This window comes from Suillus subalutaceus (assembly GCF_016647625.1).
Source record: "Suillus subalutaceus strain FC151 chromosome Unknown DFJ58scaffold_18, whole genome shotgun sequence".
In the NCBI taxonomy this organism is placed as follows: domain Eukaryota; kingdom Fungi; phylum Basidiomycota; class Agaricomycetes; order Boletales; family Suillaceae; genus Suillus; species Suillus subalutaceus.
In genome coordinates this window covers 310717-323864 of record NW_024540267.1, presented here as the reverse complement: position 1 = coordinate 323864, position 13148 = coordinate 310717, and the positions used below count along the sequence as shown (strand labels likewise).

Below are 13148 nucleotides of genomic sequence, written 5' to 3'. Positions count from 1 at the left end.
GAGTCCTAACCGTAATTGTATCAGCCTTCACAAGATTAAGGAAAGTATAGTAGATAGTACACACCAAGACCTTGGCCCATATGGGCGCCATATATCGCTCGATAATGATCGCAGCATTAAGCTGAAGCGAACATGTCGAGCGGAGCCTGGGGTCTTTTCGTTGTGAATGACGCGAGTTCGGCTTTGTCTGTGCAGTGTTTGGAGAAAACCATATTTTTGATCCCATTAACACAGATCCATTATGCGTCGCTCTTCATTGTCCACCTATTCGGGTTTCATTTCCGACCACGCTACGAGATCTTGGGTGTCCATACTGGTGTCCCTCCGGGAGTTCGCAGCGCTGTTTCCGTCAAAATAGAGTGCTTTCATCGGCTGAGTAATTGCAAGGGTGAGATGCCAGCACCCTGTTTCGATCGACCCACGGCAGAAAATTATGGAGTGGTCTGGCTCTACAGCTACCCAATCCAGAGAGGTCGGTAAATGGGGAAGTGAAATTTTCAATAAACCAGCAGCCTGAATGAGCAAGTGGGCAATTGAAGAAGAGACAAGACAACACTGCGATGCTAAATCAAACGCGACAGATACTAGTCAGACCAAGGAACAAAGTTGAATTTTCACACACTACACCGCCCGACGGACGATGTGCCACCAATGATGACGATAGGCTGACCATCATACTTGCCATTCCCACCCTCAACCCATGGCGTAATGTGACCCAGTCCTTCGGGCTGTCGTGCATACAAGGCAACGACGACGGGTATGATGCCAACCTGCACAGAAGCCGCTTGGTCGAAAGGGATATTCTGCAGAATCTAGAGGGGAATCAGTGCGCGGGATCTCGATTTTGTTGGAGCTTACAGGACCTTTGCAGCTAAGTCGGCAACTATTGTTGGAATGTGGAAAACTTGTCACTCAAGCACGCTTGAAAAATCTGTTGCAGAAACGTTAATGCGGTCCTACTTACTATCTTTGATGTCACTTACACTCTGTTCCCTTAATTGAAATCAGCGACGTCATCATCAACGTCTTCCACAGTTCCAGCAGCCTCTTCACCGATGATTGCCAGGTAGGACTTGAAGAAGATAAATCCCTCTTCCAATCTAAAGGGTTCAGACTTTTGACGAGACGTTCGCCAGGGCCGGGTGCGTTGATCTCCCTAGGACCAAGCACGAAATCCTCTCCAATACCAGGAAGCCACAGAGTGCATTGAGTTGACATGATGAAATCCTTACTATTTTAGGAGAGATGGCAAACAAGGGTTAGGGTTTATACACAGAGAGACTCTGAGAGAGTTCCCGGCCTGCAAGCAAGTGAGTAGATATCAGCATGATATGAATTGACAAGTTGGTGGGGTACTCGCATCAGCAAGCGGCATCAAAGCCATGATATCATCGATATCGTCATGGTGAAAGATACATTGTAGCAATAAACCTTTTGATCATCAATTGTCCTGCGGACCTGCGCAAAAAAACCAGCCAGTATTCATGTCCCGTGTTTTTTTTATCATTGGAATCTCCAACGACAACGAGCACGGGATATGGCATACTTTTGGGGGAGAACTCCTCCATCAAGCGCAGCACTTGTCGGCGCTGGCCATCAGGAGGAGCTACGTAGCACAGTTTGTTCACTGCAGCATTGTGGCTTATCACCAGAGGATCAAAAAGATTTGCCTCATCGGTATACACTGCATGCATGTGCCATGAAATCATGCAAAGAATGATCAAAATCAAAACTAACCTGGATACGGTACTAATCGCTCCCTGCCAAAACAAGATTCCCCTTGTTTCATGATTCCTGTGGAGTAGATTCACATCACGCGCCTGCCAAAGATCCGAAATGGACAGCCGCCAATGCTAGGACTAGCTTGTAAGCAGTCTAATATTGTTTGATACATTGTAGACGGAGGGAAAAATAGCCTTGCAATGAGGGTTGAATATTAACGTTGAATGGCAATGTTTATATGTATGTATAGGTTTGGCATGATGTGATGATCATAATGTTGGCAGAATTAATATGAAGTCTTGTTATGCAACGTGCTTGACCGAATTCCCAGCTTCTGTAACGCGCTTCGAGCTTTTCTATCTCTGTCCACGACCTGCACAAGTGTTTTCTTGTTAAAGGTCTTTGCGGTTTCATTACGTGCTGTCAAGCCAGGTTGCAAGACGTCGTTACAGCTATCTTCTAGTCTTGGTAAACAACTTTACTGACTTGACTGCCTTCTGGCTAATCATATAACACGAAGATGGGCTCTGCAAACGCACAGCGCAAGGGCGTTTGGGAGCCCTTACCGCTCATCGTCTATGGCTATGCCGTTCACCCACTATCACCATCCAAACGCGACACCAGGCTATCAAGTCGTCGCCCCATGTCAACTATTACAGAGGGCTCCGCAGACGAGAGTGGTGTACACAGGGATGTGGTCTCTCTCGAAGTTGGCGATGAGGTCTATGCCTTCGAAAAGTATACCCCAAGAGGAAACCAAGCAGATGGCATATGGTACAGAGGGTGCGTTATACTGGTAATCTCGTGTCATCTGGAGTGCTTACTACTCTCATAATATCCAGCTACGTAGTCTGCACTGCTCGCCTTCCACCAGTCACCTGGTCTACTTCCTCTGACCCAACTTCATCTTCATCCGCCAAACCAGTCAAAACCGAGGAACCGCAACAAGTTTTCATTGGCATATTTCCTGCATCCCATATCTTTGTCCGCGATGAGCTCTCAGATGCCGAAGGACGCCTGCCAGATCTCGTCACCCTCCCTTACAGCCAGCTCCTCGAACCACAACGGGTCAGTAACTAGTGCAGACTACCTTGCACAGTGGAAGCGTGAGCGTGCAAACTCAGGCCCAGAACCCCCTCGCGAGCACAGAGAAAGAGACCGGGAAGTCAGAGAACTGACATATGATGACGAACGCAAATCATTCAAACTTGGGCCCCCGCCAGACCAGGCCAAGTCCACTCGCGCTGCGCTTGTCGTATATCCCGCGAGCATACATTCCGTGCCAGATTCCGAGAACATGAAGCCCCTTCCTCCACGTCCATCTCTGAAGTCAGGTGATGATACAGCCTCTGGCGCGCTGCAGCCCATCATCGACGAGATTGCTAGTGCCCTTCGAGAATGGCATAGCATGATGTTCCAGTACCTCGCAAGACGCGATTACAAGCTCTTTCATACAGTTCGCGAGCATATCGAAGCGCTCCACCTTGGGCGAAGACAGTTACTTGCGCAAACATTGAGCGCAGAAGAGACAGTTAGTCTGAGGAGGGATTGCGTTGCGCGCTTGGTGAGCGGTAATGTGGTGCAGGATCTCGATATCATCGTTCGCCATCCGACATGGGGTGCGCTAGTGACAGTGGATGTAGAGGGCGAGATCGATCCTCGCAGCTGGGTTAGCGCTGTGCGGATGTATGCCATGCAAACTTCTCTCGCATATATCAATGTGCCTATAGACAACTCATCCAAGCTTACTATTGGACCTTCCGAATTCTCCACGATACCCATACCCACTCCTGCACATTCTGCATTCCCCGATATATCCCGACACAAAACCATCTCTCGGCAGGTCGGTTCCCTAGGTCCATACCAGCCTGAGAAGCCAACTGCAGCTAAATTCTACCACATTTTCCTCGACCTCCGTGCTTTTGTTGCAACCCCCTGTGCACCAGGCGAGACAGCTGAGCTTTTCTTTTCGGTCTACAAGCACTCCGAATTCCCGAAGTTCGTTACCGAAGACTGCTGCATTGTACTTAATCACAACGGGGTGCTGTCACGCGACCCCAACGCCCGCATTCGCACGCTCTTTATTGATATCGCGCAGTCGGATGCGCAGGACCCGCTATTCCTGGTTTGTCGTATCGTGCGGAACGGTGCGCTCAAGATGAATAACACGATGGGATCAGGTGCTCCCGGTGAGGGCGGGCGCAGGCCATCTGAAGCATCGCTGCCTGATGTCCCATTAACACCCTCCCGTACAACTCTAATGTCGGAACTCCCGATGAACTTCCGTAGGCCGTTTGGTTGCGCAGTGCTCGAGTTATCTCAGCTTACGAAGATGATGGTCGATGGTACGGATGTGAGCCCGATGAAGGAGCACTGCATGCCGATCTTTGTGCCCACCAACGAAGCACTTTTCTCGATGTTACATCAAGACATCATCACAAATAACGTGAAAGAGTTCGAGAAGTCGCCAAGGTGAGCGTGACGATTAATTCTCCGTTCCGTGTCCTGACGTTGCAACTAGGGCTGAGATGCTTGCTGTTTCTGTGAAAATATTCCATGGCGACTCATCTACCGTTATCAGAGAGAACATGTCTCTTCTGCAAGACATCCCTTTGACCCTCCGACTTGGATTCCCCGATGTGGTGTTTCCTGGAGACGTGCGCAATGAGCTTTACATCAAGTTATGGACAGGAGACTTCCCATCCTCCCCCAGCGGTTCCGCTCGACTCAGCATGGTCAATTTCACGCGTCCTGGTCCAGTGTCCCAAAACGCTCAAGTGTCGATCGAAGTCAGAGATCAAGAAGGTCGCACCATTGAGAATGCCATCTCTCTGGGTAGTGGCGAGTCCAGCGTGACTCAGTTCCATTCAATGGTCTTCATGCGTAACAATCAGCCCACATTCGGCGAGCTCATCAAACTCCAGCTTCCACTTCGTGGTATTCCCAACTGGCATTTATTCTTTACATTCCGGAATCGCTCTGGACGAGGGCTCAATGCGGATAAGCCGTTCGCGTTTGCATTCCAGCCACTCTTCCCCGGTCAAGGAGCGTTTTTGGAGGATGGGAGTCATACTTTAGTACTGTACCGCGCAGATAAGCTGCTGCAGATCACGACGGATATGTACCTGGCGTCGTCGCCGTGGGTACTCCCCGGACAGCGCCCTGAGCAAGTTTCCGTATCGCCAGATCTGCTGAAGCTGGCTTCGCCCATGAGGGACACCGTCATCATACGGTCATCTCTCTGTTCCACGAAGTTTACACAGAACCCTGTGCTCATGAGCTTGCTTAACTGGGAGCAAATCAACGACAAGGAGCTGCTGCAGACTGTCCTCAGCAAGTTTACCTTCGTGGGCGAAGGAGAAATTGTCAAATTCCTCAGGGACATCTTCGATTCGCTCTTCGGTATCATGGAGTCGCAGAACAACCAGGCCGGTGAGATGGACCACCTCGTCTTCAGTGCCCTGGTAACTGTCCTCGGTATCGTGCAAGACCGTCGATTCAGCAATTTCCAGCCCGTCTTGGATGTTTACATTGAGCAGCATTTCAACTGCGCTGCAGCTTCTTCGCACATGATCCGCTCGATGGACCGTCTGCTCCGGAATCCGACTGATAATGATGCAGCCTCGCCTTTACGCGCAGCGCTAAAGGTTTGGCATTATATATTTAAGTTTATCACGCGCGCACGAGAACTTCAGAAGAGCACTGAGCTGGGCATGGGTGACGGAGCAACCGCCGAGCACTTGGAGACGATGTTCAAGAAAGAAATTCGTTGTCATCTCATTGAAGTTAACAAGATGATGGCAACTACGTCACCAGCGTCTATCATTGGCACACAGACCATTGCATTGCAGCACTTTACGTCTATCCTTCCAGAACTTGCCAAGATCATCCCCACCATCGAGCTTGTGACGGTCACTACGAACTTTGTCAATGCCAGCTCCACTGGCAAGGGCAAAATTATCATATGGCGGTTGATCATGTACTTGCAGATCGTCAAGGGTTTCTTGTTCGATAACCCCAACTCGCGGTCGTTGCTTGTTCAAGCTGTCGTTATGTGGATCAAGCCTCATTTCGGCCGATATGATGAATTCACGCAGACTGCCAGCGGCGGATTCCGATAGCGTGCGTGATGGAGCGAGAATTAGCTGGCTAGAGTCTATCCGGCTTTGTGTAACGATTCTTGCGGTGATGCTGGACAAATTACAGCTACAGTTGGTGTCGTCATCGGTTATGGCGGATCGCAATTTGTTCAGGCAGGAGCAGGAGAACATCGAGTATATACTTATGCTCATGCCGAGGTGCGTATTCTCTATTCTGGTATAATTATGATGTATTCATTTTTTTGCAGGCTTCTTGACTCTTATCGCGAGTTTCAGAATCCGGCTAATCACCGTGCCGTGGAACGGACGCGGACGCGTACTCCAACCACAACAACCGCCGCAGTGCCTGTCACATTCCCGGAGTCTTACCCGTTTTCCCTCATGGCTTTATTGCCCAATGCTCCCCGCAATGCTACTAGTACATCGCTGACACACGAAGACAACTTGGTCTTCAACCCTGGCTTGGGCGAAACAGCTATAGTCCTCCTTTCCCTTCTGCTCTCGGCTCCGACGAAGCACATCTACAACTTTTTGGAGTCCAGTTATGACATTGAGGGGAAGGAAAACTTCGCTAGTCTGCTGACGCAGTTTTTCAAGGTTGCGATATCTATACTAGAGAATGATGCCTTCCCGAACAACTGGCTGAATGTGAACATTCTGACGCACAAGGTGTTGATCAAGATGATGGACCCTATTGCCACGCTTCTAAAGCGGATTTTCATACCCCCGCCGTTGGCATCGCATCAGTTCAAGACGGAGCTGTGGAAGGACGCTTTCTTCATGTTGCTGAAGCTTTTATCATCGGAGCAGCTTGTAATCGAAGATTTCAGTCCACAGGCACGTATGATCGTATTCTGTATTATATGTTCTTACGTTAGGATTCAGAAACGGCGTGCTGTATGGCGTCTGGGCGGCGATATTCGAGGTGAAGGTGCGGACATACTGCTGCGGCTATGGGAAGCCCTTGCCTGGCCGGAACCTACAGAATCCAGCTCTGTCTCTCAAGGGGTGCGTGTTTCCCCATACCCGATCTTATCTGGACGTTCAATTACTTGACAACACCCAGGGCTACCAAGCAGTACTGAGCTCATTGATCGGGTACATCGTTAACCTCTGTCTCAGTCACCACGACCAGCTACGAAACAATGCAGTCGGGATCCTGTTCGGTATGATCATTTCAGAATATCATCAATACGGCCACTTTGACCAGATTGAGACGGAACTGGTCAGGAAGCTAGATTCCCTCTTCATGTCCCAGTCCAAGGGCGATGACATCTCTCGTGTATTCTTCATCGCACAACTGCGGCACCTATTCGAGTCGTCCGAGGTCGACTGATCAACTTAGGGAGCGCGTCTCTGCTTTCCTTGACTCGGTGGATGCCTTCCTCAAGCTTCTGCTTAACGTCCGCAGCCTACCCGAGGGCGAAGAGTTTGCTGATGACCGTGTGATTGCCACGGTGAGCATCCTCATATTCATTGAACACCCAAACGAGATTCTTAAATGCTTTCCCCTCCCAGCTGCGCCTGATGAACTTCATCCGCGACATTGGCAGGGAGGAGATGTATATCAAATACGTGCACCAGTTGGTCAATGTGAGTCGTTGTGTTGCTAAGGATTGATCGGTACTAATATGTTTGAAGGCCCATCTACAATCACAAAATTATGTGGAAGCTGCGCTGACTCTAAAGCTCCATTCTGATTTGCATAATTGGGATCTCTACTCGTTCGTTGGACCTATGGAGGACCTCGGGCTGCCTCAACAATCTCATTTCCATCGGAAGGAGACTCTGTGCTTATTGATTTTGGATTACTTGGGTGAGTCTACCGCACAGCTCTCATGCTCTCCATTGTATCCTTAGTACTGTGTAGGCAAAGGCAAGGCATATGAGAGCGCAATTGAAATCTGCAAAGAGCTGGCAATGCAGCACGCCGAGGTCACATTCAACTAGTATGTACCTGCCGCGCTTCGCTATCTATTGACCGATTCCAATAATCTTTCATAGTGCGCGGCTGGCAGAATTATTGCGTCATCAGGCTGCATTGTTCGAGCATATCATCACAGATCAACGTTACTACTCAGGACTATTTCCGAGTGGTATTCTATGGAGACTTTCCCTGACGCCTTGAGGAATAAACAATTCATTGTACGTCAGTCTTGAATTGTCTTTGACTATATTAATGAAAATTTTGGGTGCAGTATCGTGGATATGAATGGGAGAAATTTGGCACTTTCTGCGAACGGCTGCTTAACAAACACCCGGGCGCTCAGTTACTAAAGATTGATCCCACAGCGGATCAGCGATTTGGAAACGATCAGTACATCCAATGTACTGCTGTGACTCCCGAGCCGGACCGATCCCTTCCTATTTTCACCAGTCCCGACGTCCCACTAGCCATTCGCAATTACTACGAACACAGGTTAGTTCCTTCGTAACAATGAGCTGGGCGCAACTAATTATTTCGGACAGCGCCATCAATGTCTTCAGCTCTACTAAGCAAATAACAAAATTCGACCGCGATGGCAATGAGGAGATGTGGCTGGAAAAGACGTCCTTCACTACCGAACAAGCCTTCCCCCACAGTTCTAAGGAGATCGGACATTACAGAATGGGAAGTAGCCGAAATATCACCTGTCGAAAATGCTCTCCATGAGGTCGAGCAAAAGAGTAGGGAACTGGCATCATTCCATCTGCGGTATGCGGCTCTTGCCAAAACTGCTCAGGTGTTTTCGACGAACGCTCTTTCTATGAGCCTCAATGGAGCCGTCGATCCGGCTGTGGATGGTCTACCGGTTTATCGTGAAATATTCTTTGATCCTGCGTACTCTATCAAGCACCCTGATAGGGTGGAAATGATCGACCGTCTCAGAGTCGCGATAGATGAACAGGTATGTTTTTGTTTTTATGATTGTTAGAAAGTTGTTCGATTTATTTACTGGCGATATAGGTGCGGGTGACGGATAGCTGCCTGAAATTACACGGTCAAATCTGTCCACAAGAGATGTTGCGGTTCCATCAAACCTTGGAAGAGCTCTTCAGGAAAAACTTCGCCGAAGAAATCCGACGTATATCCGCAGAAAATGGTTTCCAACATTTCCCGCAATCGTCCGCCGCCTCAATACGGATTCACGACCAAAGTTCGTCGTACGACGATCGCTCCCGTCAACGGTCGCTGTCAAACTCATCAGGACGGCCGTCCTTTGGGTTCCCTCTTTCAGTTAGCGGCTCATCTATGAGCCCTCAACCAATTTCACCTCTATCATCGCGTCCCCCACTCCCTCATCATGAAGGCATCAAACGCACCCCGTTGCAGATGCACGCCGCACACGTTGCTCGTCACGGTATAAACGGAGTGTTGACTGGCTGGCGAGATGCTCCAAGTGATACTACCACAGGCTCTCCGCGGGATTCGTTGATCACGGTCGGAAACACAGGCCCAGCACACTCTGGCGCTTCTGTGGCGATGTCGACTATAGGCAGTGTGAACTCTATCAAAGGACGCTTATCATCACGATTCGGTAGTTTTACGCGCAGTCGTCGAGGATGATATTAGTTTAGTTGTTGTATCTTCTGGTTTCCTACTTTCAGTGTTCCATTCCTGGATCATCTACATGTACATGTCAATGTTGTTTGATTCCCGCCGCCCTTCGTTTTCGCTGACACTTATTTCTCGTAGTTCATTGTTCCTATTGAATACATTTACACTGATACCCCAATGGATTACATGCCAATACAGTACATAGGGACGACTAGGAGAGGTATAACGCTAATTACAATGGGCCATACGAATATCAAAACGTGGCTCTCCGGATACGAAAAGAGTGATGATACAATAGGTGGCAAGATAGAAATAAAGATAGGATAGAGCACATGCGCGATGACGCAAGGGTAACGTATAGCACAGATGAGTGGAATGAATGATCATGCAACCTGACTAGCCAAGGAAGGATTCATGCTGTGCTCGCGTAGCGTCTGGAATTCAAACGAGTCGTAGGTGTGCATGGCATATTGGGGGATGGAGTACATGTCGAGGGGTTCGTGGGAGGAAATGAAATCAAAGGCAGGACGCTGCTGATGGTCGGCAGGTACACCTGGGGGGATGGTGACATCGTCCCGACTTTGCAAGTCCCAAGTCGGATTGTGGTGGTAAGCGCTAAGCGGTGACATAGGTGACGGGGTATTTGCAAGTGCCATCGAAGGATCTACGGGATAGTGCGAAGGATCCATGCTCGGGACAAAGTAAGGTTCGTGGCCTGGATAATACCTGGGAACAACGTCTGGGCCCACGTACACCGACTGAAGATGGTCTTCCGGCATAGGGTAGAACAGGGAATCCTCAATGGGTGACTCTAGCTGAGGCGATTGGCGCACACACGCTTGAGAAAATTGTGAGAGATGAGACTGGGATCCTTGCGACCCTTCCAAATGAACGCTATCGCCAACTGATGGACAGAATTCCAGTTTTGGCTGCATATTAGTCCGCTGTACGGACATCTGATAGGAAGCTGACAGACTGCTTTCCTTTGTTGGAATAGGCCCAAAGTTGCTCAGGGACTGTAGGTCCCTTAGTGAGTCGCCCGATACGGAGTGGGAATGGAAGGACACCACTTACGTATTTGGATATAATCTTATCCAATGCTTGGGGAAGTAACTTCCAATCGAAGACCTTGAGATCTTTCTCAATCTTGCGCGGTTTCGGATCTGGAAAATCCATAATGCGCTGAAATAAACCTTCAAAGCCCGGACGCGACTTCGAGACAGTGGTAGGCCGCAGGCCTTCGAGGTTCCGTCTAATACGATTCTTCTCCTCAACAACAAACTCTGCGGCGACGAGCTTCTGGAGCAAGTGGATGATGTCAACGGACGTAACACAACATGAGTCAGTCTCATCGCGGTAGATGCACGAGATGACAATGTCTTTCGCGTCATAGTCGCCCGGTAAGATGCGCTCTGCCGAAACGAGGAGTTTATTCCCGTCTCTGATGCGTGAGAAGCGAACAAGGCGCCTGCCAGCTTGCATTTCCAAATCATCCCAGTTATAGCAGAAGCTGTCAAGCACAACCATGATGTCGAGGCTTGCAGTGGCACCGTCTTCGGCGGTATCTATTGCCTGCCTCATGCGCCGAAGACCCTGTGTTTGTGGCTGAGGGCGCGTTGATGTTTTCTGCGCCTGTGACTGGCCGGGTTCTGAATCCGAACACGACGCTGGAGTTGAAGGACGGCTGTATGGCTTAGACCGTCTCCTTGGTCTATCTGACGATTCCGAATGTGAAGAAACATCTGTAGGTGCAGTCCGTGTGAGGGCCGAACTATTTGACGAGAGACTAGGTGTGTGCTTTCGCATCATAGTGGTCGGATTTTTTTCACGTCCTGTTAAAGCCTCTGTAATCAGAATACTGTTTCGGGATACTATGACATTCATACCTGGTTCCCGGTATGTAAATTCACCGAATGTGACAGAGTCTAGTAACGTCTTATCATCGGCTAAGGCCTGAATTGTCAATGGCAGATTTGGTGATGTAGAATTATGCCGGGAGAACAGAGGAACGGTTGCCTCGAGCTGCCAATGCCCATAGCCTGTTGGCCCAAGCTCACGGACCTTGGTACCCACAGCCCGTCGACCGACAACGAGACGAATGTGGGACCCGGCAGCGAGATCAGTAGAGCAATTGAAATTCACGACAACGGGAACGTTCTGTTCTCCTTCGGCGGGGGTATAACCCAGGACGTGCAAAATGCCAACGGAAGAGGAAGGAACGCGTGGGTATGAGCCGAGTGGCGCTATAAAGCTCTGACATGCGGCTGTCGGACTACTGAGGGCATGCGCTTCGCTGCTGGAAGGTCCTTGTGTATCCTTAGATTGAATACCGTATGCCGGCATAGATTGTGTGGTCATAGCTGCTCGGATATTAAGTGACTTAAATAAACTGTAGTAACGTTGATGAGATGACCTCACCTGAATGATGCCGATAGAACGTTCTAGTGGTGGCAAGAGAGGTATTCTAAGTCTTTAAATGCTTCACAAGTGGTGAGGGAGGGAGAGCAGGATTTAGTGCGGCTGACGGAGTAGTCAGAAAGAAAGGATGAGGAGGATGTGAAGTGGCTGACTTGAGAATGTTATATCGAAACAGTCAAAGTTGCGATGGGAAACAAGGGCAAAAAGTATATTTGAGGGCAGACGTGATCGATGCGGGGACAGAAAGAGTTATGAATTATGATAAAAAGAGGCGAGATATATAGGAGGCGAAGGTTTATCCTCACCAATCTGATGGAAAAAATATACTTAATACTATATTTAAACTCCAAGCTATGATAAACCAGGAATAAAGGAGATGCAGGAAGTTGTCTGACTTGCCATACGTTCTATGGTACTTACAATGGACACACATACTCTTGAATTTTTCATAAAATTAACTGGTTGTAGAGCAATGGATAATGGTTTGGTAGCCTCGTGCCCATTCCTGCCTTTTTCGTCCCAACAAGAGCATGCTTCGATCAACTTTAGCCAGTTTTATTCCAAATAGAAGTGCCGCATTCGGCCTCTTTGGGTCTGGCCAACGCCGATCCCAACATGACAGGACACTTGGCACTTCAACACTCAATTTATTTCTTTTGGTCCTTTGCACCAGCCAACGCAAGCTTAACTAAAACGCGCTCAACGATGCGATGCCCATCAATGCCATCATCAGAATTTACTGTGGCAAACCTTTAATGGCATAAACTGTCCTCGCGGAGTTGTTGATAGCTATCCGGCCCCGACTATCTTTCCCAAGTACCGGTGAAAACCCTTGAAAGCCTCCAAGAACAATAGATTCAGAGGAAATGTCAAAAATCAAATAGAAAGTGGACAATAGCTTAGCGACAGGCCCGTAGTTTTCGTGCTTCCCCCCTGTCAATCAGTCATGGTGATGATGATCGACAATCAACCTGGTGCCTAACGTGCTTACTAACTTAATTTGTTTACATGGGATCGAGTCTATAGTGGTTAGATTTCTTTGTCAAGTGGCGTTCTATTCGTCCGCAATGCTTGAGCCAGATCTATCGCGATTAGCATGCAGATAGCGTAGGGACCAACGGGACGGTGGCCAACCGGGCGGGCCATGTGTCACCCCACTTGCAGTCTAGTCCATATGAAAGGCACAAAAGTGAGGGTAAAGTAAGGGCGCACTATACACGTAGCTGCAATGACGACTCAGCAGTTTTACATACTCCATCGGACTCCATCCCGGAGTGTGATAGCGCAGAGCCTATAGATGAACCCAAAATAATTCAAGTGCTATCAGATTAGCATGATAACCTGTCAGCGCTCCCCAATAAAAAAATGCA

At 48.9% G+C, this 13148-nt stretch overlaps 3 protein-coding genes across 3 annotated transcripts; 1 reads left to right on the top strand and 2 right to left on the bottom strand.

The window, feature by feature from the left end:
* Nucleotides 1-264: 264 nt before the first annotated feature.
* Nucleotides 265-1218, bottom strand: DFJ58DRAFT_724269 (uncharacterized protein; the record flags this gene model as incomplete). Its single annotated transcript, XM_041385095.1, has 4 exons — nt 265-563; nt 623-812; nt 921-931; nt 984-1218. The coding sequence occupies 4 exons, from the start codon at nt 1216-1218 to the stop codon at nt 265-267; spliced, it is 735 nt and encodes a 244-aa protein (XP_041247619.1).
* Nucleotides 1219-2242: 1024 nt separating this feature from the next.
* DFJ58DRAFT_714688 (C2 domain in Dock180 and Zizimin proteins-domain-containing protein) lies at nt 2243-9369 on the top strand (the record flags this gene model as incomplete). Its single annotated transcript, XM_041384049.1, has 22 exons — nt 2243-2505; nt 2565-2751; nt 2822-3286; nt 3308-3442; nt 3467-3638; nt 3669-3859; nt 3881-3911; nt 3939-4194; nt 4244-5776; nt 5820-6020; nt 6071-6659; nt 6708-6830; nt 6889-7149; nt 7172-7279; nt 7341-7415; nt 7464-7638; nt 7693-7757; nt 7932-7967; nt 8021-8241; nt 8292-8372; nt 8413-8710; nt 8770-9369. 22 exons carry the CDS (start codon nt 2243-2245, stop codon nt 9367-9369), a joined length of 6066 nt encoding a protein of 2021 aa, XP_041247618.1.
* A 187-nt stretch (nt 9370-9556) lies between these two features.
* Nucleotides 9557-11718, bottom strand: DFJ58DRAFT_863540 (uncharacterized protein; the record flags this gene model as incomplete). The annotated part of the gene is made up of 3 exons (XM_041394104.1): nt 9557-10376; nt 10435-11192; nt 11247-11718. 3 exons carry the CDS (start codon nt 11716-11718, stop codon nt 9744-9746), a joined length of 1863 nt encoding a protein of 620 aa, XP_041247617.1. The 3' UTR covers nt 9557-9743.
* Between the last annotated feature and the right edge of the window lie 1430 nt (nt 11719-13148).